The following is an 18,759-nucleotide window of genomic DNA, read 5'->3' as shown; positions in this document are numbered from 1 at the left end:
AGGAGGTGCTGGGAATGTTCCAGAACTGACAGTGGTGACAGTTGCACAGATCTCGAAAGACTCTAAGAGCCACTGAATCCTACACTTCATCTGGGAGAATTGCATATCAATTACATATCAATAAAAACTGTTTATTTTAAACGAGTGCCTTCTACAGGTACATACAGAAATAGATTTTCTTTTAAAAAAAAATCCACTGGGGATGGCAGAATGAAAAATAAGACTGGTCAGATGCTGGTCATTGCTGAAGTTAGGTACTTGGAGGGTCATTATACCATTCCCTCAACTGTTAGATGTTTGAACTTTTAAGAAAAAAAAAAGTGGGGGAACTTCATGCAGTATTTCCTCAGAAGACAGGTTACTGTCCAGAGTCACAAAGCTCTCAGAGACGCACATGAATTATTGAAGGGAATCTAAGAGGCGAGGAAGGCATGGAGTGTGGAAAGCAGGCAGGCACGGGCGCAGGTTTGGGCCAGGCCACTCTGCCCGCTCCAGGGGCCCTCACTGTCTCCCCCCAGCCCCCTGCCATGCTGACCGTGGTGGTGGAAGTGGAGCTGAGCAGGGATTCAGGTAAGGAGCCTTCATAGTCACTCTCAGAGAGGTGCAGCCCAGTGGAGCCTGTTAGGAGGGGAGGAGTGCGAGACCTGCACAGAGTGGGAAACTTGGGCACTGGTGGGGGCAGGACCCAGTAATCCTGGAGCTCCATTTCCCTCCTGAGAGTTGACCTGAAGTCTGCCTTTTTTAGGCTCTGGGACCTGTGGCCCCACCCTCCTTCCAGAGGGGCTCAGGAGCCTCCGTCTGCATCAGCAGGGGACTCTGGAGACTCAGGTAGAACGGATGGGGGGTAGAGGAGGGGTGAGGAAGAGGGGATGACACTGCTGACCCCTGCACTGCCTACAGGAACAAAGCTTCATCTTTGACAGAGTCCTGGGCACTGATGCTGCTGTGGTAAGGGGTCTGAAAGGGTGATGGGATGAGGAGGAGGCCTCCCAGTCCCTGGGTCCTGGGGTGGTTACTTCCGCCCCGGCCCCTTTGCTCAGGGGAGGCTAGGATGGGGCACCTGAGCCAGGGAAGTGTGCCTGTGTCTCCCTGCAGGAGGCAGAGCAGGAGCTGCTGGCACGAGTCCAGGCCACCCTGGGCTCCGTGAGCCAAGGGTACAGTGTGGCCCTGCTGCTCCGTGGCCGGGAAACCGAGGCACCCCGACTTGTGCCTCAGGTGAGCCCCGGGACACAGACCTCATGCTCTTCCAGATTTCCAAGAACCTTTCCCTTCCTCAGCCCAGCTAGACTACATGTCCCTCCCCTCCAGGGTGGGGGCTCCTGTGCTCCACACAGGACATTTGCTAATAACCAAGGAGGATGAGCAGCTGAGGCTGATAGGATGGGTGGTGTACACAGATCAAGTATCCATGATGTCTAATCTTCACAGTTCTTGGTACTAATAATAGTAATAGTTGTAGTGATAGTAATATACTTATAGTAATAATAATAGTAATAGTGTTTCAGTGCAAACACTGGAAATGATTGCTTGATGTGAACGTTAGGGAGAGGGTTGGGCTCTTTATGTTCTGGATGCCAGGGCCTGGCACAGACTTCACCTTCAGTGTTGAAGGACAGGTAAATCTCTCAGTCCCCTGGCTCCCTTTCTCCACTCCAGCTGCTGCACCTGCTGTTTGAAGAAGCTCAGCCACTCAGCCACTCAGATCCTGTGCTCACTACTCTTAGCTTGGTGCAGGTGAGACCCCTAGGGGAGCAGAGAGCAGAACCTGGGGACTCAGGGCCAAGCCTGTGGGGAACCAGAACTTGGCCCCAGCTGCACTCCGCTGCTCTGCAGTGTGAGCCTACCTCTCCAGGGTTCTCCTTCTCCCTGACTGCTCTCCCCATGGGAGCACAGATAGGGGAAAGGCTCAGTCTGTAACAGGAATGCTTGTGTGACGCCAGCTCAGCCCCAGCGGGAGGACCAGGGACCTGCTCTCCCCAGCAACAGAGAACCTATCAGTGCTGGACGTGGCCCCTCTGGGCTTGTGAGTATCTGGGGCTCGGCAGGGTCTGAGGGTGCTTGTCTTAAGGCAGGACTGATATGTTCCCAGGACTCCCCACCGCCCTCTTCACTTCTTCCTGCATGCCCACCCCTGCTACTCCTCTCATCCCATCTACAGCCCTGCAGCTCTACCCCCTACCCCACATCCCGAGTCAGCCACTGTCAATCGCACTGGGTGATTTCGAGCATCTCACTGAGCAGGACTTCATTTTCTCCATCTGTAAAATGGGGGCAACTCCAACTACCTTGTCTCCCTCACTGGGCAGATCACAGAAGGAAGAGTAATATGATGAAGAGGGGAGGTTTTGGGTGGAGGTCTGCTGGACCCGGAGCCATTGGGAAGCATCTTACAGGCTGCAGGGAACTCTGTGGGCTCCCCATCCAGAGGCTCTAGGGCGCCAGATGGGGCCTTGGTGCTCTGGAGCTGAACTCAGCCTCTCTTCCTCCAGGGTGGGGGAAGGTGCCAGTGAAGTGGCGGTGTCTGACTCGAGGGCTGCCTCGGAACTGTACTTGCAGGCCACAGCTGGGGAAGGCAGGTGAGCAGCCAAGGGCAGCTGTCAGCCCCCAGCCCCTGGGCATTGGGCCTGAGTCTCCCTTCTACTCCACAGGGCCTGCTCTCTGCTTACTCTCACCATGTCCTGCCCGGGGCCTGACCCTGCAGAGGGGGCTGGACCTCGGGGCATGTGGCGAGGGGCCTTGCGGATCCTGCAGCTGCCCGGAGTTCCGTAAGTCTGAGGATGCCTTCTGACTGCATCGGGGGTGGCTAGGGGCTGAAGTATGGATGTAAAGGCCTAGGGCAGCATCGAAGTTTCTCCTCCTGACAGTTAAGAATAGCCCAGACCTGGGCTAAGACCCTCTGTGGGCAGACGATGTTGCAAAAGGCAACAGGGTTGAGAACTAGAGGAACCATAAAATGAAATTAATGTTTCCAAGAACTACTTTTTCATATGCTCATAAGCACACCACGGGGCATCTATAAATAGTCTCCAAGTACTTTTGTCCAATTTTTGATTTTCTGTTTCTTTTTTTTTAACATTTCTTTTCAGCCACTTATGATCTATCAGACTGAAAATGTGGAAAGGACATAAATTTCCAAAACCAAGATGGAAAATGCCATCTGTTTCATATTACAAATTTTGCAAATTGACTTGACATTATTATTTTCTATCACCAATTCACATTAACTTTTTTTAAAAAAATTTATTTATTTATTTGAAAGGCAGAGTTAGAAAGAGGCAGAGGCAGAGGCAGAGGCAGAGGCAGAGAGAGAGAGAGAGTTTTTCCATTCACTAGTTCACTCCCCAAATGGCTGCAACAGCCAGAGCAGGGTCAACCTGAAGCCAGGAGCCAGCAGCTTCTTCTGGGCCTCCCATGTGGGTGCAAGGGCCCAAGCACTTGGGCCATCTTCTACTGCTTTCCCAGGCCATAGCAGAGAGCTGGATTGAAAGAGCAGCAGCCAGGTCTCGAACCAGCGCCCATACAGGATGCCAGGACTGCAGACGTTGGCTTTATCTGCTACGCCATAGTGCCAGCCCCTCACATTAACTTTTGAGCATTGAGCAAAGGATAGAAAATGAAGCATGAAGACAAGGTTACCTGGAAGTTTTCCATCTCAGTTCTGAAAATCAGAGAAAAAAAAAGGGGGGGGGAGTACCCTAAATTCCAGACAATTCTAAAGTCTTGTCTCTATTTTATTATGTAAGGGACCTTTTCTAATAAAAAAGAAAATCAGCTTTTAAAAAATATAACTTACATGTCAAAAGGTTCATTCTTCTAAAATGTATAATTTTGGAGCCTTCAGTATATTCACAAAGTCATGTGTTGATCAGTACTTTCTAATTTTAGAACTGTTTCCTCACCCCAAAAAAGGGAATCCAATCCCATCTGCAAGCATTCCTGAGCCTGCCTCCCACTCTCAGCCCAAGGCAGTCACTAATCTGTAGATTTACCTATTCTGGGCTTTTCACATAAATGGAATCATACAACGTGTGGCCCTTTGTATGTGGTTTCTTTCATTTAGCGTAATGTTTTCAAGCTCATTCATGTTGTAGCATCAGAACTTCACTTTTTTTTAATTGCCCAGTAGTATTTCATGGTATGGATTTACCAGATTTTGTTTATCAATTTATCTTTTGGAGGGTGTTAGATGTCACCATTTGGGCTATCATAATGTTGCCATGGGCATTCATGTCCCACTTTTTGCTTGGACATATGTTTTCAGTTACTTTAGATTCCAAGATCTGATATTGCTGGGTCACATGGTAACCCTATTCTTAACTTCGTCTTCATTGAGGCAGAATTCACATAACATAAAATTAACCATCAACCATTCTATAACGTACAATTTAGCGGCATTAAGTACATTCATGATGTTATAGAACTCTCTAGTACCAAGACAGTTACATCACCCCAAAACTAAATCCTGTACCCATTAAGCAACTTATTTTTATTTCCCCTTTCCTCCAGTCCCTAATGACTACTAATTGGTTTCCATCTCTATGGATTTACGTATTGTGGATGTTTCATATAAATGGAATCATATAAGATGTAACTTTTATGTCTGGTTTCCTTCGAGTACCATCATGTTTTTAAGACTCATCACATTATATTATATTGTCTTCACTTGTTTTATGGCCTTCATTCATTTTATGTCCGAATATTCTTCTGTTATATACATCACATTTTGTTGAAACATCTTATCAGCCAGTGGGTATTTGGGTTTTTCCACCTTTTGGCTATCGTGAGTGGCACTGCTACAAATATTCATGTCCACATACTTGAACATTCTTTTTCAATTATTTTGGGTAACTTTGAGTAGCAGTTTCATAGCTATCATCCTTGTATTGTTCTTCATCTAGGGGAAAGCTTTCAGTCTTTCACTGTTGTGTATGACATCAGCTGTGGGTTTTGCAAATATGCTCTTTATCTTGTTGTGAATTTATTTCTTTCCTATTTTGTTGAGTATTTTTATCATGAAAGGGTTTTGAATATTGTCAAAGGTTTTTCTGCATCAATTGAAATGACTGTTTAGGTTTTCCTCTAATATATTAATGTAGTAAATTACACTGATTGATTTGCAATTGTTGAACCATCCTTTGATTCCTGGGAAATCACACTTGGTCCTAGTGTATAATTCCTTTTTAAATTATTTATTTATTTATTTGAGGGGAGAGAGAGAGAGAACCAGAAGTAACTTTATTTTCTTATTCGGAGTTTTTGATTAGTGACTCAATCTCTTGTTATAGGTTTATTCAAAATTTCTAATTTCTTCTTAAGTCATTTTTGTCTTTCCAGGAATTTGTCCTTTTCATCTACATTCTCTAATTTGTCAGTCTACAATTGTTTGTAGTATTTTCACAAGTCTTATTTCCGTAAGGTTGATAGGAATGTCCTCACTTTCTGATTTTAGAAATAAATCTCTCTCAAACTTCTGTTGATTTTTAAAATATTTTCAAAGAAATAAACTTCAGTTTCATTGGTTTTCTGTATTTTATATACCTTATTTTATAGCCTCATCTTTCAGCATGTCCACTGTTTGCCTCTCAATTGTTGCTTTTGTTCCAGGTAACTGGCTTGTTTTTTTGTCTTTAAATGTTTTCAGAGAACATCATCCACAAAGCCACTCTGCCCTGATAGAGTTCAGAGATATGAAAAACAAAAAGAAGTCCCTTTAGGCTGGTGCTGCGGCTCACTAGGCTAATCCTCCACCTGCGGCACCTGCACCCTGGGTTCTAGTCCCGGTTGGGGCGCCAGATTCTGTCCCGGTTGCTCCTCTTCCAGTCCAGCTCTCTGCTGTGGCCCTGGAGTGTAGTGGAGGATGGCCCAAGTCCTTGGGCCCTGCACCCACATGGGAGACCAGGAGGAAGCACCTGGCTTCTGGCTTCGGGTCGGTGCAGCACGCCAGCCGAAGCGGCCACTTGGGGGGGGTGAACCAATGGAAAGGAAGACCTTCCTGGCCGGCTCCGCGGCTCAATGGGCTAATCCTCCGCCTTGCAGCGCCAGCACACCAGGTTCTAGTCCTGGTCGGGGCACCGGATCCTGTCCCAGTTGCCCCTCTTCCAGTCCTGCTCTCTGCTGTGGCCAGGGAGTGCAGTGGAGGATGGCCCAAGTCCTTGGGCCCTGAACTCCATGGGAGACCAGGATAAGCACCTGGCTCCTGCCTTCAGATCAGCGCAATGTGCTGGCAGCAGTGCACCAGCCGCAGCGGCCATTGGAGGGTGAACCAATGGCGAAGGAAGACCTTTCTCTCTGTCTCTCTCTCACTATCCACTCTGTCAAAAATAAAAATAAGAAAATAAGAAAAAAAAAAAAAAAGACCTTTCTCTCTGTCTCTCTCTCACTAACTCTGCCTGTCAAAAAAAAAAAAAAAAAAAAAAAAAGGAAGTCCCTTTAATAAGTTTTTTTGGGAAAACCCAAGTCAGTCAAAAAGGACAAACTCAATTCCTTGGAAACAAGAGCCACTCAGTTTACTGCTGGCATTGTGGTATAGCAGGCTTAGCTGTGGCGTGTGATGCTGATATCCATAGAGTGCCGGTTCAAGTTCCAGCTGCTCTGCTTTCAATTCAGCTCCCTGCTAAGTGCCTGAGAAGGCAGTGGAAGATGGTCCAACTACTTGGGCCCACATACAAGACTGGATGGAGCTCCTGACTTCAGCCTGGCCTCGCCTTGGCTGTTGCGGTCATTTGGGCAGCAAACCAGCAGATGGAAGATCTCTCATTCTCTCTGTCATTCTGCCTTTGAAATAAAATAAATCTTTTTTTTTTTTTTTTTTTTTTTTTTTTTTTTTTTATCAACTCTGCTCCCTTCAGAAACAGGGTACCCCACCAGAGATTGGGCTTGCTGTCTTCAAGACTATCTCTGTATTGGGGAAGAGGATCAGACCAGAATAAGTTATATACCACACTGAAGTTGCCTTTCCTCTGGCTAAGCATTCACTTGGTAGCTGCAAGCCTTTGCCTGTTTCCGAGAGTTTTGATAAGGCTGATTCTGACCACTTTTGCCAGGTATTTCTGAGGAGGGATGGATCCTGAGGGTAGCCTAACTCTACCCTTTCCACAGAGGTCACCTTCCTTCGCCTATTTAAAAATTAACTTGTCTTTATATTATTGAGTTGTAAGATCTCTTGACATATTTTGGATACAAATCCCTTGATTTAAAAATTAAATCCCATGATTTAAAATTTTTAAAATAATAACAAAATAAAGATCAATATAAAGTTGCAGTTGTGTCTACTGGTACTCAAAAGTTACTGGAGATAGTGAGCTTTTCTGTCGGACTGTGATTCTGTCCAGTTTCTTTTCCCATCAGCAGCAGACAGCGCCTTCCTTCCTCTCTCCCTCTGGCAGAGACTGCCCCCTGCTGCAGGTACTGGCTGGTGAGGTGACTGGTGAGGAGGTGGAGGGCTGTCTGCCCTGGATTGTCTCAAGGCTCCTGGAAGGAAACAACTACAGTGGCCTACTTCTTCGCCTGGACCCCCAAGGTGACCTGGAGGAACGTGTGTGGTTCCTTGGGAAGCTCTGGGATTTGGCTTTAGGCCTGATCCATCCTAACTCCAGCCCAGGGGGACACAGAGAGAGAAAGACTGATCTCCTAGGAGTTCAGGAAGGTCTCAGGGTGGGTAGGATGCCAAGTCTGGGCAGGAAAGCCAAGGTAAAAGCAATCCTCACACTTGGGAGATGTTCAGTAGCTTACCAAGGAATTTTGTACTAATACATTCAATTCTTGCCACAATCCCATGAAGTAGGCCTAATTCACACAAGAGAAAATGGAAGCAGGCTTAATTTATAGCTCAGAGAGCATCAGATACATTTAAAAATCAGTCCTCTGAAATGCGATGACAAAGACTTAGAGAAGGTCAAGGTGGGGGTACAGATCAAATAAGAAACAGTTGATAGTTATTGAAAGGATGACAGGGAGATGGATTTTCTATGTATTCTGTCTGTTGGATGTTTTCCATATCAAAAGTAAAAAAAATCTGACCTTCTAACTGTCTCCAAAACCAACAAAAACAATTTAAATTCCAGATATCTTCCTGTGCCAGGCCCCAATGAATGAGGAAGATAAGTTGGGGCAGCCCACACCCTCAAGGATAAAGCAGCAAGGGGCAGGCATGATTATCTAGAGGCCAGTTTGGGATCCTGATTAAGAACGCTGGCTTCAGTGTCAGCCCTGGGCTTGAGTTTCAGTTCTGCCACTCATCGAGAAGGTGCCTGCCTGACCTCTCTGAGCTCCTTGCCTCATCCGGGAAACATGGGGGAGGCAGGAGAGATTACACCTGCTGCCTCACTGGAGTGTCGTGTGGATGAAAGCAGATAATCCATGAATGGCTTTGGCATGAGGCCATCAGCACATGTAAAATCCTAATGGAGGTTAGATATTTTTATGAATAGCACCATTAATAAAAATAAAAAGCATTACAAGCAGTGTCCTTCGGAGTCCACAGGAAGGAATAATTTACTGAGTCTCCCCTTAATAGGCAGCTCTTTGAGCTTGCTCCAGGCTGCTTTGTTGGGGGCCTCGGAAAGGAGGACGCAGGCAAAACAGGTGAGGCCCACCCTGTGGGATGCAGTAGAAGAGGCCAGGGTCCGCAGGGCTGGGCTGAAGACTCTGCGTTTAGGCCTCCTTGGGGACACACTGACGGAGAGCCGGCTTAGCCAGCTGGGCAAGGCCCTGCGGGAACTACAGGTGAGTCAGGTAAGGCCTGTGGGCACCTGGGAAAGCATCGGCCAATGTCCACCATGAATTCTCCCTCCATAGGTGGTAAAAGCCTGGAGTCAGCCCCTGAGAAGCCAGACATTCCAAAGGGCCAGAGCTGAGGCTGGGGGGCTCCCAGAACCACAGGTATTTTTCTCACCCAGCTTCTCTGGAACCCCATTTATATATGCTTTCCTCTCCTGTGTTTACAGAATACCACGAGGCAGCCCTCTAGTCATTCATTGATTTATTGATTCCCAAACATTTAGTGACCACCCACTGTGTGCTGGGCACAGCCCTGCGTATTCCCCATCCTGTGCAGTTGATGATCTGCTGGGAAAAAAACATTTTAACACCATGATCAGTGCTCTGAAAGGCTTCTAAAAAACAGTGTTCTCTGGGGCATCTAAGTCTTGGCAAGAGAAGGAAGGAAGATTTAATGGAGGAAGTGATTCCTGAAGGGGGTCAGCAAAGATAAGTGAAGAGCATTTCAGACAGAAAACAATAGGCAGAGACTCAGAGGTAAGCAAGTGCCTCCAAATGGCTTCACTTGCAGAAGAACAGAATTTGAGAGTCAGGAGAGAGGGCCTGCAAAGGAAAGCAGGGGACAGGCCACACAGGGACTTGTAAATTTACTGATGTGTTTGGATTCTGCTTGAAGGTCAAAGGCGAACCACTGAAGTATTTTAACCAGGGAAGACAACAATGTTCCTACATTTCAGGTGAGTGAATTCACACTCAGAAGAGATGTGAATAGGCCATAGCCACTGGCATAACCAGAGGCAGCAGAGATGCAGTCATACTCCAGACCCTAGAAGCCAAATACAGTGCTCCTTCATCCCATTAGGCATGGCCTTTCCTGTGCATAAAGGGGTGCTGTGTGCTATGATGTGTTGTGGATGGTTGAAACCCTGCTCCTGCCCAACTTCTCCTGGTCCTTCTCTTCCTTTTTATTTGAGAGGTGGAGTTACAGAGGGAGAGATGGAGAGAAAGGTCTTCCAACCACTGGTTCACTCCCCAAATGGCTGCAACAGCTGGAGCTGGGCCGATTCAAAGCCAGGAGCCCAGAAGTTTCTTCTGGGTCTCCCAAGCGGGTGCAGGGGCCCAAGCACTTGGGCCATCTTCTACTGCTTTCCCAGGCCATAGCAGAGAGCTGGATCAGAAGAAGAGGAGCAAGGACAGGAAGTGGTGCCCATATGGGATGCCAACTCAGGTGAAGGATTAGCCTGCTACACCACATCATGGGTCCCTTTACTTCCCTTTTCATGGTTATTTGCATCTTGTGTTTAGAGCCCTGGGTGTGGTGGAATGAGGTGAAAAGGCCCAGGCATTAGGCATGTTAGTCTCCATTTACTAAGAGGTGCCTAAGTGCTCAAGGTTCTGTGTGCATTTCTTATCTCATGCTCTCTGCAACTTTTATCAGCTCTATTTTACAAAACATGGAGATGCAAAGGGTTAGTCAATTGCCTGAGGTCATACAGACAAGAAAAGGAGGGGCCAGGACCCTGATCCAGTTTCAAAGCTCCAAGCTTAACCTGTATTGTTCTAGGAGTAAGGGTACAGAATTGTCAGTCTGTGATAGATTCAATAGCAAGCCAGAACCCAGCCCTCAAGGGGAGCCTTAAGGTGATCTGGGACATGGGGGTTATGGGGAGAGTGGTCTTCTTCACCTATGGTATGGTTACTTCCATTTTCCTTTAGCAGCAAGAACAGCAACTCTACGATCTGGGCTCCACCCACAGCACCCTCTTGGGGACACTGAGGAACAGGTAAGACCACACGGACTCCAAGAATGATTGACCACTGAGCAGAGTTGCAGAGCTCAGCAAATCTGCCTTCTGTTTACCCTGCCCTGAAATCATGGAGAAATACATACCGGGCAAGTCAGGGACCCTGAATCCCTCAGGGAAGAGAGAGGATTGGGGCTACTTTCCCACTGGGTTGGATTAGGGGCAAGGGTCCACAGGCTCTTCCAGGCCAGCTAGGTCCTGAATTTAGTTCTGGAAGCAGCCCTGACAATGAGGTTCTATTGGAAAAGCTGGGCTCTGTGTCTCAAAGCTTTGTGCACACGTGGGCTTCTGGCTTAGCCTAGATTGATGCTACCTAGGCCCAAAAGGCCCCAGATGTGGCCTTGCAGTTCTTCCTGGCCCAGGCTCGGAGGCAGAGACTACGAGAGCAGCACCAAATTCGGATCCAAGAGGAGCTGAAGCGTTTGGAACAAGAGGAGAAGGAGGTGGCAAGTGAACAGGACAAAGACCTGGTGACTGAAGAGGAGGTTAGAAGGGTGGAGGGGCCTGAGGCTCCTTATAACTGGGCCAGGTACTGTGCTGGGGGCTGAGACCCAGCATCAACCGCAACCAGTGGGCTCACATCTCTCAAGGCTCTGTCTTGCGAGCCACAGATGAGGCAATTCTCATGCTAAGGGCTGGGATGGGGGTTCTGGGGGCTTGTGGGTACAAAGAGGCATAGCTGACCCAGGCTGGTGTGGATCAGAGCAGAGGGCATCTAAGTTGAAACTCAAATGGCAAACAAATCAGCCAGAGAAATTCACTAGATTCCCAGCTCCACAAAGGCAATTTGTGTTGCTTATATAAAGGGGTGGGGAATACTTTTTCTGCTAACGGCCATGTGGATGTTTATAAGTTCTTGGGCCATACACAACTATCAACTTAAAAATTATCCTGCTACAGACCTACCTAGCTTCAAGCCCTGCCTGTGGTTGCCTTGCCAGGGAGAGACCAAATGTTTTCAAGGGCTTTAGATGGTCTGCAGGCTGGACATTACCCACCCCTGATAGATGCACTCAGCAAACCTGTCTGAACAAATTAAGAACTTATGTACATGACATGGGAGAGGAGAGTATATTCTCACAACAAAACTGTATGAGCAAAGCTCCAGAAGGAAGCAGTAACTGAAGGGGTTCTCGGAAGCACCAGCTGTCTAGTCTGGCTGGAGCCCAGCGTGTAGTCAGAGCAAGGCTAAAGGCACAGGTGTATGCCACACTGCTGGATTTGGATTTTCCTTCCAGGAAAATATGAATGTGCCATCTCATTCTATGTCCCCTACTACCCATAGGAATTTGGGAAAGTGAGGTCACTTGTCTAATCCAGTTTCCAAATCCATAAAATGGTCACGACCCCATAAGGAGCTAATACACAAAGTATTTAGCACAGAGCCTGGCATGTGGTGGCATTCAACAAGGTACATATTGTCACTGAAGGCCTGCGAGGCGAGGCGGAGGTGGCGCCGGGAGCAGACAGTGCTGAGGCTCCAGCTGGATGCCCTGCAGGCAGAGCGGGACAGCGCAGAGCAGGACCTGGCAGCTCTCTATGACCTGCACGTGCGGGCCGCCCAAGCTCAGACATGCCACATGTTGCAGGTCAGTGGGGATGAGGATGTGCTTTGGGCTGCTGCTACAGCTGGCTGACCCACAGGCTTCTCTGAATTTGGGCACAGGTATTCCGAGCCTGGCAGAGGCTGTGGGAGGAGAAGGCCATGACTACAGAGCGCCATCATCGCAGCCTGCTGGCTGGTGTCCTGCAAGACAACATCAAGCTGGCCACACAGAACCAGGAGCTCCAAGCCCAGAACTGGCAGTTCCAGCAGGGAACAGACTAGGTGTATGGGGTCAGTTCTCTCTCCTGTCTTGTGGGTCCTAATTGAGAGGAAGGTAGGACACAACCAAGTTAACCCTCATTACAGATCATCAATAATACTAGTAACCATGTCTCATTGTGCCAGTCTCTTAGCACCCAGCATCCACTATTTCATTTAGTTTTTTTCAGCTGCCTTATGGGTAGGTATTGTTTGATCCTCGTTTCAGAGATGTGACAACTGAAGCCAGGAGCGATTAGCAGCCTAAGGACAGTCAGTGATTAAGTGGCAGCAGAGCCAGATTCAAAATCAATTCTGGCCATGGTTCTACGCTGCAGATAGCAGCAGTTCAACCTTTCAGTGTGCATCAGAATCTGGGAAGCACTCAGGGAGCCTGCTTAAAGTGGGAAAAAATATTCCCAACTTCTCCCCACCCCAAGTCTCTAAGATTCTTATAGGTCTGGGGTAGGCCAAACACTATTTTTTTTAATTTCACAAGCTCACCAGGTATTCTACCACAGAATCACTCCTCTGGTCATGACTTTTTAATTTTTAGAATTTACTTGAAAAGCAGAGATGTAAACAAAGCTATCTACTGGTTTGCTCTCCAAAAGCCAGGGCTGGAGCCAGAGTTGCAATGACAATTCACGTCTCCACATGGGTGGGAGGAATCTAATTACTTGAGCCATCATTGCAGCTTCCTGGTCTACGCTGGCACGGAACTGGAGTGCGGAGCAGAGGCTTGAACTCAGGAACTCTGACATAGCTATCTCAATCACTAAGCTAAATGCCCAATCTCTAGCCATGATTTTAAAGCATAGATGCTATCTGGATCATCAATGAGGGAAGCAGAGGAAATGAGAATCAGACCATTTGCAATCAGTTTTCTAGCCTGGAGTCATTTGTCCTGCTGGGTCTTGTAGCTTCTATTTTCAACTCTCCCCACAACCCCAGGGCCCAAGATTTGCACTTTAGAGGAGTCTCAAAAGCTACAGCACCAGCTCCATAGAACTCCTAGAAGAAATAATGCTGGGAGCAAACATCATGTTCTTCTAGTCTAGAAGTTTCTCCAGAATTAAAATACTCAGGACACCAGGGGAAACAAAATTATGTTTGAGAAGAACTGTGCAACAAAGACAATAAAGGACAATCATAGCCAGTTGTAGGAACCAGCCCAGACCTTAGAACACTTTATTAACACCTTATTGCTTATGCAATTAGAGACACTGATTGAACTTAGAAGTTTCCTGTAACCGGTCACTCTGCAGAGAGCTTCCCCAGGCTGTTGAAGCTGGGACACTGCCAGGTTGGAGCAGGACCCAGAGTGGGAAGGACGGTATCTCCTAGGAGCTTTAGAGATGGCGAAGGGCTTCAAGAGGGCCCTTGGGGTAAGGAGATGTCAGAAGTATGGGCTTAAGCCAGGGCCCAGGGGCAACATTCCCTGAGATAGTCAAGCCGCAGCCCTCTCTGGGGTTTCCAGAACCAAGGCTGGGGGAGGGGAGCAGCGCTGCAGATGGGGGGGGGGCACATCTCCAGGCACTACTGTAGCTGGCAGAGCGCCTGAGTGGTGGTTGTATGAACTGTGGCAACTGGCTCTTCCTGCGTGACAGTCAGGGGTTAAGTATCCCTTATGGTGTCTGGAGCAGTAAGTACCAGGCCTGGGAGAAGTGGGTCTGTGGGGATGACCACAGCTGGCAAGGAAAGCCACCTGTCACCCACACCCTATTCTGAGCAGCTGCATTCATCCAAGATAAGGCAGAGTGCCTCCCTCATCAGGGATAGGGTCATTTCTCAGGCCTAGATTTTAATTCCTTAGTCTGGAAGAACTTGGGGGTAGGGAGGGCAAGAGTTTCCTTAACCAAGCCCACTCTTCACAACTCCCAGAGGTACCCCATTATCCATCCACCTCCCAGACACCGATCTGGATGCTCTCACTTCCCGTTTTTCTCACAAGGCACTTGTTACAGGGCTGCTGAGGGGAGGGGGTCGGAGACCTGGGGGTGGCTCTGAAGGTGGTGCCCGATCTATAGGTCTAGGGTCAGGGAGCAGGGGCTAGCGGCTGCCATAGTACAGGTGCACAGCCAGGCCGATGAGCAGTGTGGCCAGGAAGAAGGCGGCTGTGAGCTGCAGCTGCAGGAGGGCCGCCGAGAGCACGGCGTTGACCACCAGCGAGCAGGACACAACAAAGAGGCGCGTGATGCTGCTGCCGTGCTTCATGACAGCTGACATGAGCAGGCCGCTGAGCGCCTGGCTCAGCACCACCAGCACTGCCCATCCTGAAAAACCTTCCAGGAATCCTGGGCCGGAGCCACCGCCCACATGCAGACCTAGGTTCAGGAGCACACCAAAAGTGTAGAGGAAGAGGTTCTGAAGTGCCAGGGGCAGCCGCTGTCGCTTCATGAGTAGCTCGGTGTACACAGATGACAAGCCCGAGATGAGGCAGTACAGGACGAGGAGCAGCAGTCCGAGTGGAGTGATATGCAGGGGCATGGGGCTGGCAGCAGCTACTCGAGGGGTCTCGGGAAGAGGGTTCCTAGGCTCCTGAAGACCACCTGCTGCATAGCAGGCCCCTGCTGCCATCAGCAGCAGCAGTGCTAACCCTTGGCGTGCGGAGAGGCGGTGCCGGAGGCACAGGCAGTAGAACAGGGCTGTGCTTCCGATCTTGAGATTGCTCAGCACCTGGTAGGTGCTGGGGTCCATGTAACGCTGAAGATAGATCACCAGGTTGTTGTTAGCGCCATACAGGAGGGCTGATAGTGCGAAGGGAGCAGCCTGGCGCCAGGGTGGGCCTCCTGGGGGCCATGTTTGCCAACCCACCAGGAGGGCGAAGGCGCACAGCAGCAGCTTTGTAAGTTCCGTCAACAGCACGGCTGAAGAGGGCCGGAAAGGCACTCGGCCGTCTACGTGACACAGTGCCAGCAACGGGGCATGGGCACCATACATGGCAGTGGACAGGAGTAGCATCAGGATCCAGCGGGCCTGCCGTGGACGGCCCAGGCTTGGCATACCCCCGTCCTCTACACTCATGCCCACACCAGACCAAGTGGCCTGTATACCTAGGCAAGGGACAGCGGGAGTTGCAATATGTTTGCGGGAAATCAAGTTATAGAGCTGATGCGCAGGAGGGAGGAGCCGTGGCACATCGCCAGAGAGAATACTGAGGATAAGAGTCAGCTGCAGACTGGGAGCTCAGGGCTGGGAGAGGAAGGGGCTGCTGGCCCTCGAAGCCACAGTCTTGGGAACAGTACCATGGAGTTAGGGAGGGAAGAAGGAGTCCACGGTGCAGGCTGACAAGCTACCACCCACCCTCTGCAGGAAGGGAAGCAAAGATGAAGGTAGCAGGGAAGTTGAAAAAAGCCAATAGGTAGCAGCCAGGGAAGCCACACAGAGTGTCTGCGATTGAAAGGCCTCCACTTGCAGGCCCCAGCTGCTCATCCTGCCTCCCCCATGGGATCCAGAACTAGTCTGGCCCCTTACGCAGTGACCGAAAATAGTCCCTCAATGTCTTCTCCACGTTGGGCACAGCATATGCCTGAGCTGTGTAGATGCCAGTGCAGGTGCCCACAACAAAGCCCAATACGGCTGACGCCCTCAGTTTGGCTACCACATAGCCAGCCAGGAATCCCTTGAGGAATGGGGAGGACAAGAGTGAGCCATCCTGTGGAGAAAAATGCAGAAGCAAACTCAGCCAGGCTCTCCCCTTTCCTGCCCAGGGGCTATTCAAACTGGGCTGACAGCATTCCACCACCTGCCCTGCTTCCCTCGGGACAGCTGCGATACTTTCTCTAAAGATTTCCTCAAGGTTATGGCACCAGAAAAAGAACTTAGGAACCCTGATCACACAATCTCAGAACCCTGGGATCAGAAGGTTCCAACCACAAAACCCTAATGAGGGCCAGAGATGTCCAGGTTATCCGATGCCTACCTAGTTCTCTGGCCTCATTTCCTGGCACGCTCCCAATTATAGCAGCCAAGCTGACCTCCTTCTACTCCGTCAAGTTCATAATGCTACTTCCCATCACAAGAGCTTTGCTTATGCTGTTCTATCTGCCTGGAATGATTTTTCCTCCCCTCGTCACCAAGTTAACTCCTACTTAAGACCTCAGCTCAAGCACCATTTTCTCAGGGAAACTTTCCTTGGGGTATCTGAAAACAGATAACAATAACCATTCTCTGGATAAATCTCTATCACCCATGCAAAACTCACAAGAGCATGCTGGGTAATGAAACCTAAGGGACGAGGGAGAGCAGCCCCTACCTGACTCACGCCACTGTTGACCTCACTTTCCACACGTCGCTGTAGGCTTTCCAGCTGGTTTTTGAGGAATGTCAGGTCCTTAAGCTTGGATACAGAATCCTAGAACAAGGGAGAGGTTGGTTCCAACAGATTGACCCGTCAGGGCCAGCGCTGTGGTATAGGAGGTAAAGTCACTGCCTGCAGCATCAGCATCCCATATGGGAGCTGGTGAGTTCCGGCTGCTCCACTTCTGATCCAGCTCCCTACTGGAAAAGCAGCAGAAGATGGCACAAGTCCTTGGGCCCCTGCACCCATGTGGGGACATAGAAGAAGCTCCTGGCTTCGGATCGGCTCAGCTTTGCCCATTGTGACCATTTCAGGAATGAACAAGAGGATGGAAGCTATCTCTCTGTCTCTGCCTCTCTATAACTCTTTCAAATAAAATAAGTAAATTTAAAAAAGCCTGAACCATCCCCAACAATTTTTTTAAAAAAATGTTTATTTACATGATAGGCAGAGAGAGAGAGAGAGAGAGAGCACATCTTTCATCTGCTGGTTCACAACCCAAATGCTCACAATAGCCAGGGCTGGGCCAAGTCAAGGCCAGGAGCCCGGGGCCCAATCCAGGTCTCTCAGGTGGGTGGTAGGAACGCAAATATTGGAGCCTTCATCTGCTGTCTCCCAGGGTGCATCTAAGCAGGAAGCAGAAATTGGAATTGGCACCAGAAGTCAAACCCAGGCACTTGGATATGGAATGTGGGAGTCTCGAGTGGTGTTTTTTTTTTGTTTTTTTTTTTTTTTTTTTTTTTTTTGACAGGCAGAGCGGACAGAGAGAGAGACAGAGAGAAAGGGCTTCCTTTGCCGTTGGTTCACCCTCCAATGGCCGCCGCAGCCGGCGCGCTGCAGCCAGCACACCGCGCTGATCCAATGGCAGGAGCCAGGTACTTCTCCTGGTCTCCCATGGGGTGCAGGGCCCAAGCACTTGGCCATCCTCCACTGCACTCCCAGGCCATAGCAGAGAGCTGGCCTGGAAGAGGGGCAACCGGGACAGAATCCGGCGCCCTGACCGAGACTAGAACCCGGTGTGCCAGCACCGCAAGGCGGAGGATTAGCCTAGTGAGCCGCGGCGCTGGCCTCGAGTGGTGTCTTAACGATTGTACCAAACAGCTGCCCCTTCCTCTGTTCTAGTGAACAACGGCTGGGAGTTGAGGATGGAGTGAACCAACGAAATCTCTTCCTATAAAGCCTTCCTGAGATGGCAGTGATAAAGGAGGAAAGACAATAACCATAAAACGTGGGGGCCGGGGAGGGGACCGACGGGAGAGGCACTAATAACTTTTAACAAACCCTCCAGGAATTTTACATAGCAAGTAGTGTGTAGGGGAGGCAGGGACAGCTAGAGAACCTTCAATTAGGTCTGTCAAGAAAGCACCACTAACTGGACCACAAGTACCCTAAAAGTGGGACCAGTCTGTCTTGACTGCTGTGTCCCAGGGCCTGCAGGGACCGGCCAGCACCCAGACGCGGGAGTTCTGCTGAGCTTCCAGAACAAAATTGAGTAATGGCCTAAGGCACTTCCGTGAACAACCTGGGGTCAAACTGATTTCTGCCCAGGCTGCACCCTCCTCCTGCCAAGGCCACCCCAAACTGAATGTGAGTTACTGGATGCGATAGGTAATAACTGTTGATAAGAGTAAGTCAACTGAATGCCGTTGATTGCATCTAAGTGTGAAGTTCAGTGTGTGCAAAAGGGAGTCGAGGGCGGTCTGAGTTTCCATGTGGACAGGAAACACTGCGTCTCTGCAGGGAATAACTCGGGGCCTAGGACGTGGAAGAGAGAGCAGTGAATGCCTCAGTGTGTATGGTAGTAGCTGGGCGACGGTGGTCCCGCTGCGGGGTGGCTGGACCGCGGGGGTCCGGCTCCGCTTTCCTAAACCGCCCTCCCCCACTGTTGAGACAGTCTACAAGAGCCTTCGGGGAAACAAGGGACACCGTCACGCTTGAGCAGTTCCAGCGTCACCTTCCCCCAGAATTAAGGTCATGGAGTGTAGTGACCACACGACTGCAGACCACCCCACATGCACTCACCTTGTCATCCGCCATCTTCTCCGCCTAACTTGTTGCGCAGACGCAGCCCCGCCTCCTCATAGCCAGCGCTGTGGCCATCTTTACTGAGGGCAGAAGCACTTCCGGGG

At 49.5% G+C, this 18,759-nt stretch overlaps 3 protein-coding genes across 3 annotated transcripts; 1 reads left to right on the top strand and 2 right to left on the bottom strand.

The window, feature by feature from the left end:
* Window positions 1–431: 431 nt before the first annotated feature.
* On the top strand, window positions 432–12,481 carry LOC100346180 (uncharacterized). Its single transcript, XM_051844085.3, has 14 exons — window positions 432–570; window positions 746–828; window positions 1,096–1,215; window positions 1,657–1,734; window positions 1,941–2,023; window positions 2,490–2,576; window positions 7,386–7,519; window positions 8,516–8,724; window positions 8,797–8,880; window positions 9,395–9,455; window positions 10,435–10,502; window positions 10,841–11,008; window positions 11,954–12,112; window positions 12,190–12,481. The coding sequence occupies exons 1-14, from the start codon at window positions 432–434 to the stop codon at window positions 12,349–12,351; spliced, it is 1,635 nt and encodes a 544-aa protein (XP_051700045.2). The 3' UTR covers window positions 12,352–12,481.
* Window positions 12,482–13,490: 1,009 nt separating this feature from the next.
* SLC35A4 (solute carrier family 35 member A4) lies at window positions 13,491–15,354 on the bottom strand. The gene has a single exon (XM_002710253.6). The coding sequence runs from the start codon at window positions 15,352–15,354 to the stop codon at window positions 14,380–14,382; it is 975 nt and encodes a 324-aa protein (XP_002710299.1). The 3' UTR covers window positions 13,491–14,379.
* SURMIR (SLC35A4 uORF mitochondrial inner membrane regulator) lies at window positions 13,491–18,683 on the bottom strand. Its single transcript, XM_051844301.3, has 3 exons — window positions 18,653–18,683; window positions 16,586–16,684; window positions 13,491–15,985 (listed from the first exon to the last, which is right to left on the bottom strand). The coding sequence occupies exons 1-3, from the start codon at window positions 18,665–18,667 to the stop codon at window positions 15,788–15,790; spliced, it is 312 nt and encodes a 103-aa protein (XP_051700261.1). The 5' UTR covers window positions 18,668–18,683; the 3' UTR covers window positions 13,491–15,787.
* Between the last annotated feature and the right edge of the window lie 76 nt (window positions 18,684–18,759).

The sequence above is a fragment of the Oryctolagus cuniculus genome, chromosome 6 (assembly GCF_051225735.1).
Source record: "Oryctolagus cuniculus isolate XC-2025 breed Fujian yellow rabbit chromosome 6, ASM5122573v1, whole genome shotgun sequence".
In the NCBI taxonomy this organism is placed as follows: domain Eukaryota; kingdom Metazoa; phylum Chordata; class Mammalia; order Lagomorpha; family Leporidae; genus Oryctolagus; species Oryctolagus cuniculus.
Note: the sequence above shows the minus strand (reverse complement) of the source record. Positions and strands in the feature narration are given on the sequence as shown.

What these genes read in the sequence shown, in the direction of transcription:
- LOC100346180 (XM_051844085.3), top strand. Translation starts at nt 432, where the DNA reads ATGGAGTGTGGAAAGCAGGCAGGCACGGGCGCAGGTTTGGGCCAGGCC. An exon ending in AGGGGACTCTGGAGACTCAG is followed by an intron (nt 829 to 1,095) that starts GTAGAACGGATG and finishes GTCTCCCTGCAG; the next exon opens with GAGGCAGAGCAGGAGCTGCT. An exon ending in AGACATGCCACATGTTGCAG is followed by an intron (nt 12,113 to 12,189) that starts GTCAGTGGGGAT and finishes ATTTGGGCACAG; the next exon opens with GTATTCCGAGCCTGGCAGAG.
- SLC35A4 (XM_002710253.6), bottom strand. Translation starts at nt 15,354, where the DNA reads ATGAGTGTAGAGGACGGGGGTATGCCAAGCCTGGGCCGTCCACGGCAG.
- SURMIR (XM_051844301.3), bottom strand. An exon ending in TCAACAGTGGCGTGAGTCAG is followed by an intron (nt 15,986 to 16,585) that starts GTAGGGGCTGCT and finishes TTTTCTCCACAG; the next exon opens with GATGGCTCACTCTTGTCCTC.